Genomic DNA, 25,041 nt, shown 5'->3' with positions numbered 1-25,041 from the left:
TTACCTGAAGCACTGGCAGATAATTTTACTAATTTATAGTAGATTTACACTGAAAACAAGGGATTTTTTTTTTTCTTCCAGTTTTATAAGGAGGTGAGTTTTTGCGGTGCATATGTATTGGTTCAGTATACATATTGGTTCAGGTGATACATCTTTCGATTTAAACCTTTGTTTTCAAAAACTACCAAAGAAACATTTTGAAATATTCCAGAATAAATGTCAGGATTTTATTAGCAAATTTAAATTGTTTTATTTGAAGACAAATTATACACATAAATAGAAACTTGTTAATTAATCATCTCTTAGGTATCCAGGAATGCAAAAAAATAAACATTTGTCTTAATACCACTCAAAATTGTCTGTCTAAAAAAAATACATATAAACAAATAACCTTCTTAGGGAATAACAAAATAAATTAAAATGAAGCCTTCCTTCAGGTAAAACACTTCTGCTTTTGTCCACAAGCACAGCCAAACTCAACAAAAAATGAAAGCTCCTTCGGGCTTCTTTAAGACGACATAAATGAAATTTAAAAAATATATACAGTATACACAGTATATTGTATATCATATATTATACAGTATATAATATATAATATTTTTGTTTGTGTGGGGTGGTGAATGTGTGTGTGCATGGGGGAATCAAGTCATCAGCCAATCAAACGTGCGTGCGAGGGGGAAAAAAATGGACTGGCACATTCGGCAAGTGAAAAGGAGTCAAATCAGTCAATATAAGCCTGAACATAAATAAAGTACTGTAATTCACTTAATAATGGTAGGGTCAATTCTATCCTGACAACATATGGGAGGACAATCAAAACGGCCTATATAACTGAGGTCATTATATAATGCAAATAAGGTTGCTTAAAAGTTGTTGGGGACAGTTTGAGCATCCTGAAAAGTTGGTAGTGTTATGTCTCTACAGTCCCTATGCCCTCACTGGATGACAAACCCACATAAACAGTGAGTAAGTAACTTCATCACCAGATGACACTTCTGAAGAAGACTACAGGAAGTATTTGAAACAAGTTAAGCAGGTAAATAAATCCTCCCAACTTTCTAAGAAGATAAAATATTATTTGCTTTTAAGCAGACATAATGCCATACCACAAATATAGAAAAAAACAGATCTTGTGGACCAAAAAACCTGTACCTGATTCTTGCGGTAGTCCTGTTGGGAGTGACGCAAAACCCGGTAACAGAGTCGACAGATGTGTCTGAAAGGGGCATGCCGTTGGTCAGCGAGCTCCTCCAATCGCAGCATTGGACCATCACCACTGTCAGTAAAGGGGGCCTGAAGCAGCTTGAAGATCTCAATAAAGGAAACATGTCTATGAGACCTGATGAAGCGGTTACCAGTGAATTATTTGACATTACACAATTATGTGAATTGTACCTGTTTGAGAATATTCTGTTCTCTCATGAGTTTCTGCCTTTCTCTGTTCGGCTTGTTGACTGTAATCTCAAGAACATCTTGTCCATTGTTGGGAATGTCAACCACAAAAAACACCAAATCTTCTAGAAGTTTTGTGACTGCTCTGGTTGTCCACACAAAGAAAGAAAATATAAATTTCAAAGAGCAAATGCATGTTTTAATCTTTTACTCAGCAAGGGATTTGCACCTTCTCTCATTCTGTGTGATGGTGCCTTTTTCAAGCTTTCCAGCAATGGATGCCAGCACTTTACTAGCATCATTGGCAAAGTCAAGGTCTCGCACTTCTGCTGGGGAGACGGGTACAATTGCAAAGGCCTCTTTGTCCTCTTTCAAGGCAGATGTGCCAATCTGTGATTAGTGAAGGTGCACAGAATTTCAGAAAGGAATAAGGACGTACATGAATTCTATCCTTCCAAAGTTGTTAGGTTTTTTTTGTAAATGTATGACGTTACACCCTTACACGAAGCATGACAGGCTTTTCTTCCTCTTTGTCAATGGGTTGGTTGGTGCTGTGGACCCACGTATTAGTACACAGATGTCTGAGGCGCACGTATGAATTCCTGAAATCATATATACATAGTATTGATTTAATGTCTACTTTTGCCACCATAGCCAAAGACACAAATACAGTATGATGCGGCATAATAATTTAGATTACCTGGGTACTAGTGAGTCTCCTCCCCTTAGTGTGGTTGGGTCCAGCTCAAATATAGAAGAAATGTCATTTCCTTCAGGAACAGAGACCAGTGTGTACATCACTTTATCTTGTACATTTCTCAAATTGGTCCGCAAGGCTTCCCGCTCCAAATCCAACTGGAAGCAGAAACCATGTATTTATTTATGTATTATCTCAGAACTAGGGCTGTCAAAACGATTAACATTTTTAATCGAGTTAATTACAGCTTAGAAATTAATTAATCGTAATTAATCGCAATTCAAACCATCTATAAAATATGCCATATTTTTCTGTAAATTATTGTTGGAATGGAAAGGTAAGACACAAGACTGATATTTACATTCAACATACGGTACATAAGTACTGTATTTGTTTATTATAACAATAAATCAACAAGATGAGATTAACATTATTAACGTTCTCTTAAAGCGATCCATGGATAGAAAGACTTGTAGTTCTTAAAAGATAAATGTTAGTACAAATTATAGAAATTTTATATTAAAACCCCTCTTAATGTTTTCGTTTTGTAAAATTTTTAATCAAAAATAAACTAGTAGCTTGCCATTGTTGATGTCAATAATTACACAATGCTCACTCATGGTGCTGAAACCCATAAAATCAGTCGGATCCAAGCGCCAGCAGAGAGCGACAATACACCAAAAAACAACTAACAAGTGGACATTACACTGTGCTGTCATTCTAATCTGTTTGAGCGGGGCATGTGCGTTAAATGCGTCAAATATTTTAACGTGATTAAAAAATTAATTACCACCCGTTAACGCGATAATTTTGACAGCCCTGCTCAGAACTCTATATTTTAACTAAAACATATTTAATTAAGCCTCTCGAGAGAACCGGTATCCAGTTGTATTACAGTGAGGGGATTTCTCTGATTTCAGTGTGGGCATTGGAGCAGGAAATGTACAGTGTCTTGCAAAAGTATTTGTACCCCTTGAATATTTCCACATTTTGTTACGTGGCAGTCACAAACATAAATATATCTTTATTTGAATTTTATGTGAAAAGCTACATAAAGTGGCATACAACTGTAGAGTATAAATAATGTTATATATTATTTATTTTACTACAAAAAAAAAAAAATGAGGTGTGAAAAAATATTCAGCACCTCTGAGTCAATACCTTGTGGAACCACCTTTTGCTGCAATTACAACTGCAATGGGGTAGGTCTCTACCAGCTTTGCACATCCAAAAGCTGAGTTTTTTTCCCATTCATCTTTGCAAAACAGCTCAAACTACAGTCAGATTAGATGGAGAGCATTAGTGAACGGCAATTTTCAGAGCTTGCCTCTTAATTGGATTTAGGGGTGGACTTTGACTGGGCCATTCTAACAATTGAATACCCTTTGCTTAAAGTGCGTATGACACATATTTCACGCGGTGTTTTATGCTCCTGAATGAAATGGACCGCTTGGATGTGTGTGGAAGCGATCATTTTATCTATTCAATTTTTGAATCCCACACCATGAAAATGAGTAACTTCCGGCTCCAGTCTCGGACTTAGGACAAATACGGATGTGACGTCACTCGGGTCAGCATCTCACAATACAGCATTGCTTTGTAGCATGCAGATGGACAGCGGATTCAGCTGATTTTGCGGATTAAATCGTTTATTTTTTGCATCACACCAGCCAAATGTGCTGCAGAAAATTGTTGCTGCACCAGGGAGAGGCATGTGAGCCTTTTTGGGTTTCACCACCGATATTGGCCAAAACAAGCCCTACTACTGTGGGACCATAGGACTTACGAGGGTGAGTAAACATCGTATTTTGTATTATGTTAAATACTGGGACCATGGCACACGTTTTAATACGGAGATGGCTTGCATTTTGTGGCTGATTGTCCACCGAGAATGCCACTCGGCCGCACACCCCCCTCGGTCCTTCGCGTGCCCGCCCAGAGAGCGCTTTAATCAGAAATTGCAACTTTGTGTTAAAAATGGCCATGAATACAGCGATTACAAAGTAAGCACTACAAACTTTCTTTATATAAAGGACTATTTACTTACATTTGATCATGGACGGACATGTAGAAAAGTTCTCCTCAGACACATCCTGCCATTTTAGCTGCACAACAACTGGATGCCGTTCTCTCACTATTTAAGTCTTCGCAGTGTAGAAAAGCATTATTTTACTCCGACGTCGGTCAGGTGTCCAGCTGCTTCCCTGGCTCTCCTGCCCGCAGCAGGGGAACAAGTCCGGCGAGCTGTAACTTGCCCGCCGCCGGGCAGGTTGCCGATTGGTGAAGACAATCGACAACCCCGCCGCTGTGTGACATGATCCTAGGTAGTTTTGTGTGATTTTCCGCTTCGAAAGCCGATAAAAAGACATTGAAACATCTCTCGGTTCAGGTTAGTATGTCGGCTAGCTGTCACGCCTCCTAGTTTGTTTACGCTCTCCGAAGCCGGGGCAGGGAAATGGCAAAAGCCGGACTAACTCCAGAGCCATAAAATATAGTTTGGAAGGTGCAAAAAGTGGACAGTTTTGACCATTATGGAGTAATTTTGCAATGTCATACCGAATAAATACATTTTTTATATTTCATATTCCATTTAGCACAAGACTGTTTTTTTGTCATGACCATACCATTTATTTAGCAATTCGGGGAAAATACTTCGATAAAAAGAATTTCCTGTAAAAATATTGGAGTAGAGAGACAAACAATGGCATTTTGCTGCTCTCTTTGTCGCATTTTCCTCATTCTAAATAATTCCCCCTCAATTGGTTGAATTCTAAATCAGATGAAACCATGACCCTGACGACGTCATCCTCCTGTTGCTGACACTAGAGCCCTATAATTGTAGGCTAGCTAAACGGCAGATTAAGACTGATTTCTCGTCATCTGCGCTTTGCCAAATTGTTGTATATAGTCGATTTGTCTTAAAATATGATTGTAATTCATATAATAATATTTAAGTCTTTTTTTTTTGTTATCCTGGCATAGGCATTTTTGCTTAAACCAATTTATTGTAGCCTAACCTTGCTTTAAATTTCTCTACAGCTTTATTCTTGACCTGCCCAGTGTGCTCCTTGGCCTTTAGGATGCTGTTTCTTCTTCTTTCCCTTGTTTACTCCTAAATATTTCTTACAAAATAGCTGAGATCATCACAGAACAGCTGTATTTGTACTGCATTGCACTCAGGCGGACTAATTAGTCATGAAGTCAGCATTCGATCCTTCAGCAATCATCAGGCAACTTCTGAAGGCAGTTAGATACACTCAGCAAAAAGGGGCCGGACACCTTTGCACCCCATACTTTTCAGTTTCAAAAATTCTTAAACACAAGCAAACAAACAAAGGAAACCATGTGTAATTTTCTTTCCGCAGCAGTTATCTGCTACTTTGTGTTGTTGATCCCTCATATAAAATTCCGATAAAATATACATATGTTTGTGGTTGTAACATGGCAAAATGTGGAAAAGTCGATACATACTTTTCCAAGCCACTGTAGTTCAGTAAATAAAAAGCATTATTTTTCTGACAACAACAAAGATGCCAACTTAACAAAAAGCTGGTCAAAGTTGTATGGCACTTTAAGAAGCAGCGTTGTTTAGGATAAAACTACAGCGACGATATATGGAAGGCAGTTTTTACAATAAACAAGAGATGTCGTTTTGCTCCAGTTGTTCAGACCATTACTTCATGATAAAGATGGTAGACTACTTGCAAAGAGTGACTAGCGAAGGATTACCTGTAAATTACTGCCACCTGCTGGAGACCAGTACACACAAATGTAAATAATGACAACAAATGTATGTACATAACCCTGTAAGTCTAATAATAGTCTATAAAAGTCTTGTAATAAGCCTGCTTTGTAATATTTTTGGTTTGTTTGCTATATTGTGCAACATAAAAACATTGTTCCTTGTTTTGAGAGGTAAATTCCTCAGTTTGTAGGGTCATACATGTGAGAGGTGTGTGTCATACTTACAGAAACATGAGAATCGATAACCTCCTCTTCATATTCTGGATTCACCTGCAAATAAACACATTACCTGGGTACCCTAACTTCAAACATGACTTCAATACTTGAATATGAAATTAAAAGAACAATTTGCATTTACTGAACCAACAATATAGTTGAGTGGCATGGTATTTTACTGAGGTTTGACTTCTCCAAATTAATAATAATCATAATAAAAACTTGATTTCCAGGTAGGGCAGTATGCTAGCCTTGCAAGCCTTCCTGATTCATCATGTGGAATATATTCATAGCAGTTATATTGAGCAATCAATCTTGTGTGCCGGGTTAGCAATATGCAGAGAACAGAGTAAAACAAAATGAAAGTTAATGCTAATAAAAACAAATGAAAAAAATAAACATCAAACTACAAAGTTACTTTCGTAACCAACATACCGGTAATATCTTGCATACCAGTTAATGAATAATTGATTCATAATAGGCTAAAACCAGGTTTGCTATAATGTGCACTGTATTTTTTATGTCTAGGCGTACATAAAAGTCCGTTTTATTTCTCCAGGAGAAAAAAAAAATATTATACTGGTTGGAAGTGGGAACCTCTTGGTACCTCACGATACAATACGATTTGCGATGCAAAGCTCACGATAACGATGATCTGACGATATGGCGATACAACGATTATCGATGCACTTCATTCTAGTTTATTCTACAAACAACTAATAAACAGAAAAACAAGCTTTTGCTGTGAATTGGAATGAGTTTACCACTAGCAGACGTCCAATCCACTTGAAGTGGGAGGGATAGCAGCGAATGAAAGAATGTTTATTCGCTGCCACCCTCCCACTTACAACGGATTGAACGTCTATGGCCGGTAGTGGCAGCCACTGAAGTAATTTTGGGCAATTTAAGGTCATTTACCTGTTGATTTTCAGTTACTTCCTTTTGATTTTGGGGTATTTTATGGGTCTCTTCCTGTTTATTTTGAGTTAAAGAAAAGGAAATAACCTGGGAATCATCCAAATGAATAGGCAGTGACTCAACCTCAACAGAAAATGACCTGTAAATGCCCTAAAATGAACAGCAAGTGACCTGTAAATGCCCTGAAAATCGGACAGAATGACTGAATGCTCTGGTTTCGAATGAACGAACGTTCCCAGTCTAAATTGATTGGGCGTCGAGCACCGTCAGTGCAGCCTTATAGTTAACCGAGACACTATTATGGTGGAAGATTTTGGTAGCAACTTCTTGGTTCATTTTTATTATTATTTTTTTTTTTAGACATTGACACCTTTTCAAAACGATATCTCGATTCATGGCAGGTCATATCGATAACCTTTTGGGATACAAAGTATCACGATATATCACCATTTCGATATTTTGTCACACCCCTAATACTGACTGATTCAAAAAGAACGTGCCAAAATCATCACACATTTATTCATTATAAAATCATTGAAATAGACTAATTAAAATTAATTAATTAACAATTTAATAAGAAAATAAGAACTAAAAGTCTTTTTAACAAGTAAGTAATTTTAACAAATTAAAAGTTACAACTAAACAGTGCAGCCTTATAGTTAACCGAGACACTATTATGGTGGAAGATTTTGGTAGCAACTTCTTGGTTCATTTTTATTATTATTTTTTTTTTTAGACATTGACACCTTTTCAAAACGATATCTCGATTCATGGCAGGTCATATCGATAACCTTTTGGGATACAAAGTATCACGATATATCACCATTTCGATATTTTGTCACACCCCTAATACTGACTGATTCAAAAAGAACGTGCCAAAATCATCACACATTTATTCATTATAAAATCATTGAAATAGACTAATTAAAATTAATTAATTAACAATTTAATAAGAAAATAAGAACTAAAAGTCTTTTTAACAAGTAAGTAATTTTAACAAATTAAAAGTCATATCGGCTTGACACCCTGACACTGTACATTTCTGTGTCCCCACATGACTATAATCCCTTAGTCTCCCTGAGTAAATGCATTCATCAAATCAATGAATGGATGTGCCAAAATGTTCTCCAGTTAAATGTGGAGAAGACAGAGGTGATCATTTTTGGGCCAAAAAAGGAAAGGTCAAAGATAAGCAGGTAACTTAGCACAATGTCACTTACAGCTACAAATCAAGTCAGAAACCTTGGCGTAATTATTGACTCAGACCTAAAATTGGATAGCCATCTAAAGTCCGTCACTAAATCCGCTTATTACCACCTAAAAAATAAAACAGAATTAAGGGGCTTCTGACTCAACAAGACATGGAAAAACTTATGCATGCATTCATTTTCAGCAGATTGGACTATTGCAACGGTATATTTACGGGTCTTGATAAAAAATCAGTCAGGAAGCTGCAGCTAGTACAGAATGCTGCAGCCAGAGTCCTCACAAATACAAGGAAGCTGGACCACATTACACCGGTTTTGAAATTGCTACACTGGCTTCCAGTGAGTCAAAGGATAGACTATAAAATACTACTGCTCGTCTACAAAGCACTTAATGGCCTTGGACCAAAATACATGCTTGACTTGTTAGATTCCTATGAGACATCTGGACCCCGAAGGTCGTCTGGAACCGGTCTTCTGCATGTTCCAAGAACAAGAACCAAGCAGGGTGAGGCAGCATTTAGTTATTCCTCACCTCTGGAACAAGTTACCTGAACGTCTGAAGTATGCTCAAACTGTTAGCTCTTTTAAATCAGGGCTAAAAACGCTTTTGTTTAGCCCTGCATATCCATAACTGTCTATATATTTCAATCTACTTGCTTTCTATTCCTCTTGTGCTTATCTCCATTGCTGATTTCAATTATTATTAGTAGTAGTAGTTTTTGTTTTATTTTTATTTATTTTTATTCTATTTGTGATTAAATGCGATCTTTATGTATAATTTTATTTCCGATTTTGATTGTCTTGGTTTTTACGTTGTATTGATTTAAATGTGATTTTTATGATCTTCATGTGATGTAAAGCACTTTGAATTGCCTTTTGTTGAATTGTGCTATATAAATAAATTTGCCTTGCCTTGCCTTGCCTTGATGTTGTCCGTGCCGCTGGTTGTGGTCACATTGAGCACTTGTAAAGCATGAAATATACTTGTATCAAGCTAGTTATTAATTGTTTGGTTTTTTTTTCTTAAATATACCGCAATGGTTTTGGCACATTCTTTTTGAATTACCCATTATTGCAATATACAGCTCCAGGAGAGTGTTAAATACACACATTTATCATTCACCAAAGCCATAAATAAAACATAATAATGAAAAAAATAATAATAATAATTACAAAGTTAAAAGATAAAGGACAAATGGCAAATGCATTACATTGATGCACTAATGTACCTAATAATAATCAGGTGCACCTACAGTATGTACCAAAATAAACACGTTCATTCATTGTGTGCTTTACGATCCGGAAACTATGGTTGTGTCCCACAAATTTCATTTCAATGTTCTGACCTCTGCAGCAAGGTAATGCCCAGTCGCCAGGTGCTTGAACCTGAACAGGCTGTTCCAGTAGCCTGCCCCCCCTCGGCAGGGGTCATGTTGTACGACCTAATGCATACACAGAGTCAAACAAGCATATAATTGCGTAAACAGTAAAGTAGGAAGTTTGTCGTACACGAATATCCAGCTATCACCCCCCCCCCTTCCTTACCTCTATCTCCCATAGGGCTTTGCTACTGGTTGCTGAGGTAGCTGACTGTCGTCCAGTGGTGCGAAGAAATACATACTGTTTTTTCCTGTGATCATCACAAGTAAGGAATTTTTCCTGCTCTGCATGAAACAAGCGTACTACATCACCCTGGACAGAAGCACAAAGCATATTTCCATTTGCTATTTTCATCTTGACAGGAAAGGTAATTACTCAGGAACACAGTGTATAGTTGTGGATTTACAGCATGCTACACAAGATGCATCATAAACTTTAATGAAATAAGAAACTGTGGACCTGACTCAACACAATCAATCAACACTGACTGATACTAGCTTTAGTAAGTTATTCTTGTTGAGAAACATTTTAATATGCCTCTTGCAACACACTTTCAAAACATAACAGACGTGACCTCCATACAGCCCAACCATGAACATTTTTAGACCGCCAAGAGGGACGTCTTAAAATTGTCCTTGTTGTTCTTCTTCTTGGGGAAGAAACAAACTAAAATTGTTACTGCTCCATTATTTACGCACGGTTTATAGTGAAATTTGGTAAACATTATTTTAGTATTCCAGATATGTATCGCTCCTCAGAGTAGGATTTTTTGTTTTGCCTGAAAGCAGATGAATTACATTAATTGCTGAATCAAAATTGCTGCTCATACTTTATTCGTAGATGGAGCAGAATGAAGTCTGTTAAGTATGTTCTTAGGATGTAAAAACATCCTTAGGATGATCCAAATCGATCTTCGGAGCACGTTTTTGGGGCTTAACTGAATTTGTTTCAAGTTTTTCATCTCAGTAATGATTAATTAATCGCAGACATATGGTTGCCTGTAGGTTCGAAGTTAGCCAACAGAGGGAGCCGGACTGTCATAGTTCATTTTGTACTTGTTCAATTATCGTACATCAAGAGAGGATGGATGGATGGATGGATGGATGGATGGATGGATGGATGGATGGATGGATGGATGGATGGATGGATGGATGGATGGATGGATGGATGGATGGATGGATGGATGGATGGATGGATGGATGGATGGATGGATGGATGGATGGATGGATGGATGGATGGATGGATGGATGGATGGATGGATGGAATAAAGAATAATTCAATGAGCGATGGGCCACATAATACAATGGAAAATTATTAAACAACAACGCCTTATCAAAATATTCACCTTAGTCACTTTTGGGATTTTTTTTTTAGGAACCCCAAAACATTTTGTAGAAATTTAATAACAATTGAACTTTTGTTTTTTTTTTCCAACGACTTTGTTTTCTTTACATTCTTAAAATCATTTGTCAGAAAAAAAAATCACATTTCAAAATTGGTTATTCATATTTTTCTTGTTAGCCCAAGCTAAGATTTAATGAATGTGACACAAATAATATTGGCAGATGAGTGTGATAACAATCCCATGTTAACAGAAAAAAAGGTGCTATTAGACAAACCCCTTTTAAGACAATCTCCTGATTGTCGCTCCATTTCATGAACAAGACGATCTTCCAGCTTGTGTTGCAGTTGACTGAATTCACCTTTAAAAAAATGAAAAATGGGATTCTTGTTTAAAATGTATAAGTAGTTGTTAAATGTTTAAAATGAATGCATCATAAGGAAAAAGGGGGGGAAAAAACTTCTTTGTATGGATTAATAAATAGAGCACCTCCACTATATATTCTAGCTGCATAGGGTCAAAGGGGAAAAGGATGCTGTGTGCCGGAGGTTAAGGATCTAATGAATAGAACTCTATATAAAAAACATCACAGTGAGAATAGAGGTTTACAGGACTTAAAAGGAAGCAGTAATGCAAGAGCAAGATCACAACATTGTGGGTAGAGTGAGAGGTGGTGGCTTTTCAATCATCTGGCTGATAACCGAGCAGCACTAGGTTAAAAATAGATTCTCCACAGCCAAACACGCCCACAGAGGATTCAAATGGCTTGAGAAGTGATGCATGAGTACCACCAGACCTCGTTGCATCCCGGGTTATCTACGAGTTGGTGTGTGCTGGCGTGGAGTGGCTGCCCTGCATTCACTGGGTTCAAGACCACTTTGTCACCAATCACAACCTGTCATCACACACATAAAACCTCATTAACATGTGAACCATAAACAAATAAAAACTGCTTGTTGCCAACAGCTATCCATAAAAGCAGTGTTTTTAAACATGTAGTATGTAAATAACCTACAATGCCAACTACTGCATGCAGCAATGAGTGTCTTTTATAACGATCAAGTATCAGGCATCTGGTACTAGCTAAAAGGAGCCTGGCAGGAGCTTATGCGAGCTGCTTGTTACCTGGGTGTAGGCCCAAAAGGTCATGCTTGTGTCAAAAAGAACTTTGTGACCAGGTAAATTTCTACAGTGGGCTGGCAGAACTTCATGTAAATATACAGTAGATGCCATCTGATTGTTGACCCAGACATTACGGCTTCTATGATGCTCACACAAACGTGGTTATTTAAAAAACATTTTACTGTATGCCCCCACCCCCCACCAAAATAAGGACCCGATCCGTGTTGAGTTAATCGCCCTCAACTTATTGGGCACTCTGGTGTAAACGATCAGCTCTTTACGACAGCTAGAAGACAGTAAGGTAATGTGTGTATTTTCTGACTCACACTGTCCCCGATGGAGCGTAGTTTATAGAAAGGCTGGATGTAGAACCAAGAACCTTCATTTCCTGCAGGGTCCAGCATCACCCTCATGGCGTTCTTTTCCAAGAGAGCAGGCAAGCGCTTGTTCACTGTCAGGTATTTGTTGCTCTTTAAGTGGAGGAGCTAAGGAGAAATAAGAAGAGCGTGTTGTACACTGGCATGAAAAAGTCAGGACATCCTGGGTATGCCAATCAATTTTCCTTTGGAGCATCATTAATCATCAGTCAATAAGCCACTGTGAAGTATGAGGTGCACCAGTCCAAAAAACACATCATGGATGAAAAATAACATGTCGCACTGGACTACAAATCACATTTTGGTGGGATTTTTTTTTTCCAAATTGGAAACCAACAACAGAATAAAGAATAACAGGCTGAATACTGTAGGTGTAGAGTATATTAATGTAACATATCGATTAGAGTAGTCCAATACTAACATATTAATCGATAACCAATATTCCGATTAGTGCTGCAACGATTAATAGATTAAATCAAGTAATTTGATTACAAATAATATTCAAATAAAGTTTTACTACTCGAGTATTCGTTTAATTATAGTGGCGTTGTAATGGTTTGTTTTGAAAGTGTTTGCATGTAGTTTTATTGATTTTGGCAGATACATTGCCCTCTAGTGGCGAAAGTGAATATGACATACCTCATTACACATGGCTAAATCCAGCTGCTCCTTGTTAAGACCAACACAAGCATAAGTTTTTTTGAGCAAATGTTTTTTTAAAGCATTCGTAATTTATTTTGTTTTATTTAGCCGTTTTTAGTGGGAATATGTGTTTGAGCTAGCATAATTTTGCTATGTAAGTTCGCGAATTGTTCTTTTGTTGTACTTGGATCCTCATTTATTTATTTATTTATTTATTTATACCGTTTGAGGCTCAGCCTAGGTATTTTATTTTTCTATTTTTCTCATCTGATTACTCAATTATTTGAACTAACTAATTCATCTATTAATCGACTACTAAAATAATCGATAGCTGCAGCCCTACTTCCGATGTTGTCTGACTCCAAAAATCAGATACGGATATCAAACCGATACCAATATATGCGGTTGTGGACTGTATTGTGATGCCCCACTGGATGCTTGATGATGATTAAAAATGTAACAAGTTCCAGGTTTATATTCAGTGAAAAATAAGAGACCGACTTCAACTGAAGTTATGGGGAAAAAGTGCCTATATTTCACAATTAATATTTGTTATACAACTCAAAATAGTGCAAACAACTAAAATAGCTTGAAATACGACATTCTGAGCATTTATATGTAAATTGTCCGGCACATGACATCAAAAGTTATAAAAAAAATAATGAAATATAAAACAAATAACATGAGATGACGTTTGAGAAACGATGTATAAACTATATACTGTAGAGAGTATACATGGTCTCATTATTATTGTCATTAGCTACAACAATATTTTTACTAGTACATTTACACAAACAGTGCAAAGGAAGAGCCAAATGGAATTTTCCTACAATACAATAATTGAATTATTGAGACTAATGTTTTTTTGTTGTTGTTTTTTTTTTTTTTTTAATACCTGTCCTGTTCAGCTGTTTGACACAGGGAATGGAAGTCTAAGTGCCCGGATAGTCTGAACAGTTTTAATGTTTCACATTGAGAGTCTGACATACTCCCATTGTGATCATTCAAAATACCTTTTTATTATGACAAAGCAGCGAACAGGAAGGGATTATGGGGGGACAGAAGAAAAGAAACACAAGAGAAGAAAGAAAAGAAACACATACACAAACAACAACAAGAAATACATTGAACATCTAATATGCTGGTGCCATCGTCAGCGAGATGTATTTCCGGTTTACACCATGTGGGGGCCTATTGGCCAGTGAAAGAGGGGGACGGGGGTGGGGGTGTCTATAAACTAAGTGATTGAAAGGGGTAGAGTGTACACAAATCAATTCTGTGACCTAGAACCCAGTAATCGTGTGAATCTCTTATGAATGTAAGCCCGTTGGCGACCAACCCTACGCCGCCCCATCGCCAATCCCAAAATTTAATGTGTCAATTCATTACAAACAAAAATGACAAACCTGAATAACATTCCCGTACTGAATCACTGTTCCGAGCAGCTTTTTGTTTTCCGAGTCATTTTGTTTCTTCTCCAGGTCAGCTGCATGCTATGAAGCAAAAGCAAATAAGGGAAGGGTCATGTTCATAGCTCTGATTGTAAATCTTAAAGATATTTACGGCATTTGTGCACCAATACTAGTAATGAATAAGAGTGATATGAAATAAATCTGAAAAATGTGAACACATAGTGACAATAAGCACTGAAAAAAAAAGTTTTTAAAAAATGGTGACTTCAGGACAAAAACTGTCTTGACTCTAGACAACAAAGCAGAGATTTCAATGTTTCCATTCATGAGAATATGGTATCAGATAGCCAATTGCTTTAAAAGGGATTGTACGATAGCTTGAAAGGTTGGAAGGAACGCGTGGTGGAAGAAAAGATGGCGTAAAAGGATTTATTGTGGTCTATAAAAAGAAACTTTAGGAATTCTACTTCAGCTTTCCTGAAAATAAAGAAGTACAGAACATTCAAAATTCGATAAAACGTCAGCACAGTGTTAGATTCAGCTTTAGCTAAATCTGCAAAACCTAGAAATGAAGATGTGAAAACTTTACAAAATCACATATCTTTGAGTTGAGTGTTTGAGGCTTGAGCTGTGTGGCCAGCTCAGTGTGCATTACCCTTGGCCGGAGTGATGACTGCAAGGCCAATGTGTTGTCACACTTACATGGAGCTTGTTGAGCAGCACTGTGTCCGTGTTCCCTCCAGGCTTGGCTGCTTTCCAGAATTGCTTTTGGGCCGAGTAGCGGTTCATCGGACACAATCTGAAGAGACAATCTTCCCGGGACAAAGAATGTTTTGTTTTTTTTTGTCTGTGTCCAAAAGTAATAGTGTGTGCGATTCAATAGAGATAACAACATAAACAACAACAAATGCAACAAATACAACAAATAATTGTCAGAATACATTGGTTTGAAAGAAAAGGTGTGGAAAAATACCGAGGTATGAAAAAGTACCTGAACCTTTTGGAATTTCTCACATTTCTGCATTAAATCAACATCAAATGTGATCTCATCTTTTTCAAAATCACACAGATGTAAAAACAGTGTCTGCTTAAACTAACAACCCAACATTTATAGCTTTTCATATTTTAATGAGGATAGCATGCAAACAATGACAGAAGGGGGAAAATAAGTGAACCCTCTGCCTAAGGAGACTTAAAGAGAATTGAAACCAATTTTTATCAAACAGTTTAAGTCAGGTGTGGGCCTAATCACTGAAGGGTGGTTTAAAGCTGCCCTGCTCACTATAAAACACACACCTGGTAAGAATTGTCTCGATGAGACGCATCTGATGTGCATCATGGCTCGGTCAAAATAGCTGTCTGACGACCTGCGATCAAGGATTGTTGATTTGTATAAAGTTGGGAAAGGATACAAAACCATCTCTAAAAGTCTGGATGTTCATCAATCGACAGTCAGAGAAGTTAACTACAAATGGAGTTTGGCACTGTTGCTTCTCTCCCAACGACTGGCCGTCCACCAAAGACAACGCCAAGAGTTCAGCGCAGAATACTCAGAGAGATAAAAAAAAAATAATAATAATGACCCTAGAGTGTCTGCTAAAGACTTACAGCAATCACTGGCACAGTCCAATATCTCTGCATATATCAACTATATGTAAAATTATGCACTGGGTGTTCGTGGGAGGACTCCACAGAGGAAGCCACTGCTGTCTGAAAAAAACAAAAAAAACAAAAACATTGTTGCTCGTTAATGTTCGCAAAAAGGCACTTGGAAACGCTTAGAAGTTTTAGGATAATATTTTGTGGACTAATGAAACCAAAGTTGAATTGTTTGGGAGTAACACAAAGCGTCATGTGTGGAGGAAAAAAATGGAACAGCTCGCCAACATCAACACCTCATCCCCACCGTGAAGCATGGTGGCGGGAGCATCATGATTTGGGGCTGTTTTGCTGCCTCAGAGCCTTGACAACTTGCAATCATTAATGGAACAATGAGTTTAAACGTTTATCAGGATGTTTTGCAGGAAAACCTGAGGCTGTCAGACAGTTGAAGCTAAAAAGAGGATGGATGCTGCAACAAGGCCATGATCCAAAACAAAGAAGTAAGTAAACTTGAACCAGACCCCATTGAGGTGCTGTGGCATGACCTACAGACAGCTAGCCATGCCAGACATCCCAGGAATCTGACTGAACTACAGCAGTTTTGTAGAGAAGAATGGGCCAAGATCGATGTGCTAGACTGATCCGCAGCTACAGAAAGCATCTGGTTGAAGTTATTGCTGCCAAGGGGGGGGGGGGGGGGGTGTTTGGTGGTTTTAGTTGAAGCAGACAGTTTTTTTCATCTGTGTGATTTTGACAAAGATCAGTTTACATTTGATGGTGATTTTATGCAGAAATGTGAGAAATTCCAAAAGGTTCAGATACTTTTTCATTCCACTATAATAATATATTTGATGTGTGTGTTATAATGAATTAATGTAAAATAAGGGAAACAATATTACAGTGGAAGCTATCAGTTCAGTAAATTTTAGGCCTATCATCAAGGGAGATTTTTCCCTGAAAAGGAAACTGAACAATCTTTGTTTAGCTATGATCAGGGCTGTCAACAGACTTGCAGGGGCCCGGGGACGAGAGACCATTATAGGGCATTATAGGGGCCCCCCACCCCACCCCTGCCACTGGCTTGTCATGACAACATACGCAGTACTTTTAACGCTTTGCAAGCAATGACAGTGTAAAGATAAGATAAATCCAGCCGCCGGACCCGAGTCTGTTCAGCCTCACGCACCTGCTCCCCACAGACTAACATATATCCCTGATCTCCCATCACCTTCCTTCTCCTTGGCTCAACGTGAGCAGCATGTCTTGTCATACCGCAGCTCAATAAGCTACAAGCGGCCGGTGACAGACTCGAATCGGGCTTTGGTCACGGTGATCGCGAATGTAAACATTCAGTGGTAGCCGTCCACAGCCAACTCTAGCCCTAATTCTCTGGCTTCTTGTCCTCCTTTTAAAAACGTCATCATTTTTTCTCATTCACCTTTATGACTTTCATCTCTTTTTATTTTTTTATTTTTCTTTCCTGCGCACCCGATTTATGACGAATAGTCGCGATGTTTAGAGTTTATAACAATGACAGATTTTAATTTCCTGCTTCAGGGCATGTACGTAGTGTAGCCTTGAGTGCGCCAGACCGGGGTCAAACCATTCTCTGCTAAGACAGAGGGGGTGGGGGTTGGGGGCGTTGTGCAAAAAAAGGAAAAAATATATAATTGAAATATTTAATATGTAAAAGTTTTTAAGTATATATCGAGTATAACATAATATGATTTTTAAAAAAATACAACGTAATGAACGTAAAGTAAAATAAATTAAGGGTCATTCAGGGGCCCCTATGGTCCTGAGGCCCGGGACAACATACCCGGTTGCCCCCCAGTCTACGGGCTTGGTTATGATGCTCTCTTGTGCTGAATAGGCAAGATAGTGTTAGGTTCCAGCTGAACCTCTACTTGTTTATCTTACATGTTTTTCATTATTGTTATTATTTTGTTATTGTAACAGATTTACAATGATAAAGAATGATTGACAGGCTTGTAGAGAATGCTCGCCTTTAAAGTCAGGAGGGAGTCCATATTTCCAAAGTGGCTACCTGACTACAGTATATGCCCCACAGATATTCCCTGCCTTCAGGCAACCCAAAGACAATTGGCATGGCTATACATCTCCTTCATGTTTTTTTTTTATTTTTTTTTTTTTATCTTTAGCTAAAAGAACAGAGTCTGAAGTAGTAGAAAGCAGTAAAAAGCAAACAAATGTAGCTCAAGTGAAACGTATCTCAAGATGTGATGAACTGTAACCGGATGGATAACCCTGAATATTAGTTCTTTCATTTTAACGCCTTTTCAACATCGAGTCATTTCAAGTGTTTTTAGCATTTTCACTCATTCAGAGCAGTAGCAATGATGGTACATGTGTTATCATTGTCTCATTTATAATTCACAAACATTTCCAGTAGCCGTGGCAGATTGAATTGGCAATTTATCATTCTGAGGAAAACCATGGTTTCGCTTGAACAAACTCCACATTACACAACAAGTAACACTTCTGAAATGTGTTTGTGTGAGTGTGCGTCACACTTCCAACACATTCACAACTCTCATGAATGAAGAGTTTGATGACAAAAATGCAGCTGTGTATGCATCCGTTTTGTACAGCATAAGAACCATTTGGTCAGGATCAGAATAGGGCGTGCAAGCATACATGACCACCCTAGGGAATGATGCATGGCTACAGCTGTGAGGTCAGAAAAAAAAACAATATAGTGTGGCTCTTGTCAGTGATTGCTTGACTCATTTTCATAGATAGAGTTGAAGCTTAGGGGAGAGCAGTTGACTGATTTGCATGGCGACATTGATCTTAAAACAGTTCCTCCTCTTGCCAAGAGAAGTTCCTCTTCTTCAGCTGCGCTAAAATCGACTTCACCCTTACTCAGACCAAACTTCTATTTTGAGGGTGTAAGAAGTGGGAAGGAAAAACAAGTACAAGACCATCCTTCTCTTGTTCTCGCACTCTCTCCTCCAGCTTTGGTTTCAGCAACATGTCCAAATAAGGTCAACCAAGAGAGACGAGTGGGACGAAAATAAGGGTGGGGATTCCCTATCTTTAAAATCCATACTCTTTCATCCACTCTTTCCTTTATAATTTCAAGTTAATGCTCTCTCAATCCCTGCAAAATGCTGTTAACCTTCTACTAATAGATATGGTTTACATTCGAATGACCTAGAATTCAGTTAAAAAAAAAACACACACACACACAGAAAAGGAAGTGGCTGAAAAATAAGGATGGCAGGAAGACGGTGAAAGAATGTTAAGCAGAGAGAGACAGAGTGAGACAGGCTGAAGGAGCAGTGCAGCTAGACTCATATCAACTTAATGTACTGTACATACATTGACTCACTTTCAACTTTCAAGCATTTTCACTGCTCCGTGCACCATGTTGAAATATATCAGCTTGCGATTGTTTTAAATTAAAGTCAACTCTGAGAGCACATGTTGCTTTAGTTACACTGAAACTGGGCTCAGAATTCCTTCTTGGGTCACTGGGCAAGAACTACTGGGAACAATCGAGAGCCATGTACCTCCAGGAATCATTAATATTCTTGTAATACAAAACAATCTTTTATTAGCTGTAAAAACACTATTTTTAACACTTAAGTTACAGTAAATTACAGTATAAATTAGAGCTGAAACAAATACTCGAGTTCCGAGTGATGCGAGTAATTTTATTCGCCTCGAGTAATCGTTTGATTTCAACCATGCATGGACATAGCAGATAACGACAAAGAAGCAGACGAAAGCCAACAGAAATGCACCAAGAGTAGGCAGAAAATGTCAAAAGTGTGGGAGCATTTCAAGCTGGAGACCAAGGCGAACACAGTTTCATGTATTCACTGTAATACAGCGTTTTCATAACAATACCCCCGCCCGGCACCGGCTACCCGCAGCCCCGCCAACGCTTCCACATGCCCGGCAGGACCCCGCGACCGATGTTCGCCACCGAAACCCGGGTCGCGTGCCACTGGGCGACCCGCCCGCCTACCCCCGCGCTCCACCAAAAGCGGTGCGATACTCGGGACAAGGTAAAATGAAATTAACGTAGCTATCAAATAAGATTAATGTTACTGTACCTTGCTAACATAACGTTAGCCAGGTTACATTACTATTGTTGATGCGTGGCTGACGTTTCTTTTATACTGGCTTTATTTAACCTGTGAAAAAAACAGCGCTGTAAATTGATGATGGTGTAAAAAAAAAAAAGATAACTAAGGTGTTGTCAATTTAAGCTCAGTAGTCATTGATGGATGAAACAAGTAGCACTGATGCCTAACGTTCAGGTATACAACAGGCATCATGAATTTATTTTGAACACTGCAAAAACTCAAAATCCTATCAGGACTTACAATTTAGACTTCAAACATAGACTTCATTACCTATTGACGTGACACTTCGTCATTCTTTGCATAACGCCTTATACAGTAAGAGGGGGCTGAGCTTCATTTAGTAATAGCCAAAGACGGCACACGCTCATGTCGCATTTAAGCTTGGATTTTTGAAGAACTACAAAAGCTGTACCACATACAAACAGGAAGGATTGTCTCAGGAGTGATTTGTTCGAGCATTCAAAGTAAATATTATATTTTTCATACCATGCGTGTGTGATTGAAGCATTTATTCGCAGGAATTTTCTTCTTTGTTTACACATGGAGGCGGCTAATTTTCGTAACTGACTAGCCTCAAAGTTGGCAATATTTACGCGAAATAAATGCTACCTGCACGTTTTTTTGCTTTTAACCAAGAATCGATACTGTTTTACATCCATATCTATGAAGAATTCAGAGATTTAAGCATTTATTCACAAGAATTTTCGCCATAAAAGTATGTTTACACCAGGCGGCCGCTAGCCTCTTTCACTAACAGAGTAGCATTGTAACTCGACAATATACGTAAAATGAACGTTAACTGCACTGTTTCTTTGCTTTTAAACAAGAATCGAGACTGTTTTACGTCCATATCTATGAAGAATTTGGGGATTTAAGCTTTTATTCACAAGAACTTTCGCCAGAAAAGCTCTGTTTACGTCAGGCGGCTGCTAGCCTCATTCGCTAACAGTATGTAGTGTATAATGATTATAAAGGGCTATTCTATTCTATGATAAATTGTGATTGTATGTAGAATTTATTAATAATCTATTTACATATTATTTATATGCTGCATGTTTTCCTGAAGTATTAAGTTTCTGATATTAAACTGAGTGATTTATTAGCTGTTGAAAACTTGCAGTAAATTTTTTAAAAAATAAATAAAATATTAAGTTGCTATTTTTGATCAAAAACTTATATATGTTAAATATTGCTATTGATCCTGAAAATATAGGTGATTATCTCTGCATTTGGTGATTTCTGTGCATGTAGTGTAAAATCTAAGACTTTTATAGCCATTTTAAGTTGTGTTATATAAAAAATAATTGATCGGGATTTTAAAAGGGAACGACTGAATTTTTTGATGCCGCTGCTCATGGAGACTCAGATATGGCTAAGGTAGGTGCCTGTTTTGGTTTTAGGTCGGTAGCAGCTTTGGTTTTGAAAATCTTTGAATTTGAAGTTTTTAAAAATAGGCCCCCTATGAATCGGCCCCGTTTCCCATGTCATGTAAATAGGTTATGAAGTCTATGCTTAAACTTAACTACAACTTAAAAATAGCTTGACACAACTAGAAATTCAATTGAAACACGTAGGGAAAAACATCTAACTATTCTGTGATGTGTGTTATCAACCGGAGTTACATTTTTAGGTAAGAAATCAGATTTTTTTTTTCAATTCATAAGATCTAGAAGTTTTTTGAGTGAAAGCGGTGAATTTGTTGGGGGGGGGGTTTCTAGTCACATCTGAGTTGCAATTGTTGGCTGTTTTCAACAATGTACATCAAAAATAAAGACATTGATTGTCTGAAAGTTGTTCAATTTTAGGTGAAATGTCTTGTTTTCTCATGTTTTCAGTCGAATACTCGATGACTAAAATATTCGATAGCTGCATCCCTAGTATATATTTCATTACCTCCATCTATAGTATTTCACCATAGGCAGTTCTTCAAATTTGTGTAGGTCTTAAAAAGATACTATATTGCCTTTTTATTTGAGAAAAGATTGCCTCTCCTATTCAGCAATACAACTGACCAACGCACATCATGAGATACAAACATTTTCTAGTTGTGCCGTGAAACATGAGTAACTCTCCATCCACTAGATCCAACATTTGGCAGGGAAACTGAAGACACACATTCATTGCATAAGACTTCTTTTCTGTGTCAAATCAACAACAGCCACAATGATCTGAATTGTTTAAAATGCCAGCTCGCATCCTGTTAAGAGATGGAGGACAGATCCAATCAATTGTAGTGCATCTACCCAAATACGACACAACAGCAGCCTTGACCGTTTCCCGTAAGGTGTCCCTACCATGATCGCCAGTAAAACTATGCACTTATGTTGGACTTATTTGGAAAGGAATGCACTAAAGACAGATCTATTTCTGGTAATTAACCAGCAGACAGCAGTCTCCGAGAGAAACACTGATTTGTGTTGGGAAGAATTCAAGGTCGTTTTAAGGTAAGGAATCAAGAAAAGCTCTCTATTCCTCAAAGTGCACAGGTGTTCAAAGAAACCAAAAAAAGAGGAACTTTGAGTGAAATGAACAAGGAGAAGTATCCAGAATCCAACAGTCAGTATTCGGAGTGTCCCTTTCAAGCATCTTATCAGATGAACTGTTTATATATGTGACCATGTTCTTGTGTGTACGGTGATACAATGTGTGAATAAACAAATTGAAAGAGTTGGAAGCCTGAACCACATTTAAATCTTCAGTTTCTGTGTGTAGAATAGCTTTCATATATGTATTTTTTAATCAAATCTCTTTTCTCCTTAATGGAAGGATCAATTTTCACATTTTCAGGAACAACATGATAGCACTTGAAAGCAAAATATTGATTACTGTAGTCTAGTACTTGTTCTAGTACAGTGGTTCTTAACCTTGCTAAAGGTACCAAACCCCACAAGTGGATTCACCGAACCCTCCGGAATTAGATAATTTTCCAAATTCAAAACCGATATATCGAAGCTATCAAGCTAATAATTTAGAAAATTCCCGTCCAAAATTCTTCTCATTTGGACAGCATGTTTTAGAAACAGGTCAAAATTTGAGACTAAACGGTCTATTGTATTCCCTCTATCTGTTGTATTCCCTCATACTAAGTGCGAGTCAACCTTCCACTGAGCAAACCAGTTCCTCCTCCCATCAGATCGAGGACTAGCAGTTAAAAGAAATTGATTAAGCCTGTAAATTGAGAGCTAACCAGTCTAAAACCTGGTCTAAAAAGCCACTTTGCCTAGATTTAATCAGCGTACGAAAGAAAATAGGGCTTTGTGTTTCTTTACCTTCGGCGAACCCCTTAGACTTACTTACCGAACCCCTGGGGTTCGATTGAACCCAGGTTAAGAACCACTGTTCTAGCGCGTCTACCAGTACATAATAGACCTTTAACCCAGACTATTTATACAATCCTTATCAGTGCCCTTTACATATAAGGTTGGTCAGGAATGGTTCAGGCCTGGTGTCGCAAAAATATACATTTTTAATTCAAACTACAATCTTTTACAAACAATCAGTTCTTTTCTGTGTGTCAGTGTGAAATATGACTCACACGCTACATGAGTGAAAGTTTGATTACATTAGGAGCGCTTGTGTTTACATTAGGGGGAAATGTTGAGCATACCTCAGCAGTGACTGCGACAGTAGACCCGATGACACAGTTAGTAAGAGACATAGGCTAATGTCTGCTATTGCAAATGGCACACAAAAAAAAATCAAAGCTAATATCTGTATTCAGCATTGGTCATCTCATCAATTCAGTGGTTAATTATGAATCCATATTACTATATTGAACTGATCACATAATAATCAACAGCAAAGGCAAACATTTGTTAGTGCCAAAATTAATGCATACATCATAATTTCCTACAATGCATCAGTTATAAGATGGATCCATCAGCTGATAAAGACATGTCACACCAACACCAGTGACTGATGAAGTGTTCACCGAAACATGTCAGGTAATTAAAATAACTGTTGTCTGGGATAAAAGAAAAATTCAACTAATTTATAAGTATAGACAAAATGAACTCAATACAACTTCACATAGAACTGTTATGTTAATCCGTTATTATAATAGAGCACTTGCACGTTGCAAGTCATCTCTAGTTAAAACATTTTACTAAGGTTGCAACAACTAATCGATTAAATCGATTATTAAATTAGTTGCCAAAGAATTTGATGATCGATTTTTGTCGGCAGCTATGAGCAGCCCCGTTTGGGTCTTTGTTTGTGTGTAATGAGAAGTTGCGCGCATGCCAGTGATTAGAGCAAGAGAGCGAGAGTTCACTGCTACACTAAGGTTTGTTTGCTGTATCAATAATATGACGAAGTGTCGAGAGATAGATCTTTTGTGTTGTTAGATCCAGTGTGCCTCCGTCAGAGGTGAGTAAATGAAGCCAATTGTATTGTTTCTATTCTTTGTTCTACTTAGCACGGAGCGCTAAACTAGTTAGCGATTATGCTATACAGTGACCTAAAGATAGATTTGAGTCAAGATTTTGCCGATTTAGGAGCATTTTAGATAAAAAGTTACTTAGGTTCGCTAGGAAGGTTCTATACCACAGAGGCTTCCTGAGAGGTCTACTGCTTTAAGACGGCGGCTGTTTACTGCATCTAGTTCTTTATACATGTTGCTAATGCCGCCGTGTCCGCCATTTGCATCTAGTTCTATAATATGTGTAATATGTGGTATCTACTGTAGCATCATGCCAGGTATTATTGGAGCCACCTACTGTAGCATCCCGTTTACAACGGCGTCACAACTCCCTTGCCTCCTCACCACTCCTGCTCTGCTCTCTTGTCTCCGTGAGTCTGTCTCTTTCAGGCTTTTCTCGCGTCATTCAACCAACATAGTAACGCATAGTAACGCACGCCTTTCCCGCCTC

At 37.9% G+C, this 25,041-nt stretch overlaps 1 protein-coding gene across 5 annotated transcripts in view; it reads right to left on the bottom strand.

Moving 5' to 3' along the window:
• Window positions 1–25,041, bottom strand: part of LOC130921337 (inositol 1,4,5-trisphosphate receptor type 1) — a 156,628-nt gene that overhangs the window by 119,642 nt on the left and 11,945 nt on the right. For all 5 annotated transcript variants that reach the window (XM_057845087.1, XM_057845083.1, XM_057845085.1 and 2 more), the window contains exons 4-16: window positions 15,153–15,262; window positions 14,445–14,531; window positions 12,346–12,504; window positions 11,694–11,792; window positions 11,175–11,258; window positions 9,721–9,867; window positions 9,522–9,617; window positions 6,059–6,103; window positions 2,093–2,247; window positions 1,895–1,994; window positions 1,622–1,782; window positions 1,396–1,537; window positions 1,153–1,311 (exon numbers count right to left, since the gene is read on the bottom strand). In XM_057845087.1, the coding sequence (XP_057701070.1) occupies window positions 1,153–1,311; window positions 1,396–1,537; window positions 1,622–1,782; window positions 1,895–1,994; window positions 2,093–2,247; window positions 6,059–6,103; window positions 9,522–9,617; window positions 9,721–9,867; window positions 11,175–11,258; window positions 11,694–11,792; window positions 12,346–12,504; window positions 14,445–14,531; window positions 15,153–15,262 (1,544 nt within the window). The remainder of the gene's footprint in view (window positions 1–1,152; window positions 1,312–1,395; window positions 1,538–1,621; window positions 1,783–1,894; window positions 1,995–2,092; window positions 2,248–6,058; window positions 6,104–9,521; window positions 9,618–9,720; window positions 9,868–11,174; window positions 11,259–11,693; window positions 11,793–12,345; window positions 12,505–14,444; window positions 14,532–15,152; window positions 15,263–25,041) is intronic.

This window comes from Corythoichthys intestinalis, chromosome 9 (assembly GCF_030265065.1).
Source record: "Corythoichthys intestinalis isolate RoL2023-P3 chromosome 9, ASM3026506v1, whole genome shotgun sequence".
Taxonomy (NCBI): Eukaryota; Metazoa; Chordata; class Actinopteri; order Syngnathiformes; family Syngnathidae; genus Corythoichthys; species Corythoichthys intestinalis.
This window is presented reverse-complemented; position numbering and strand designations above follow the sequence as displayed.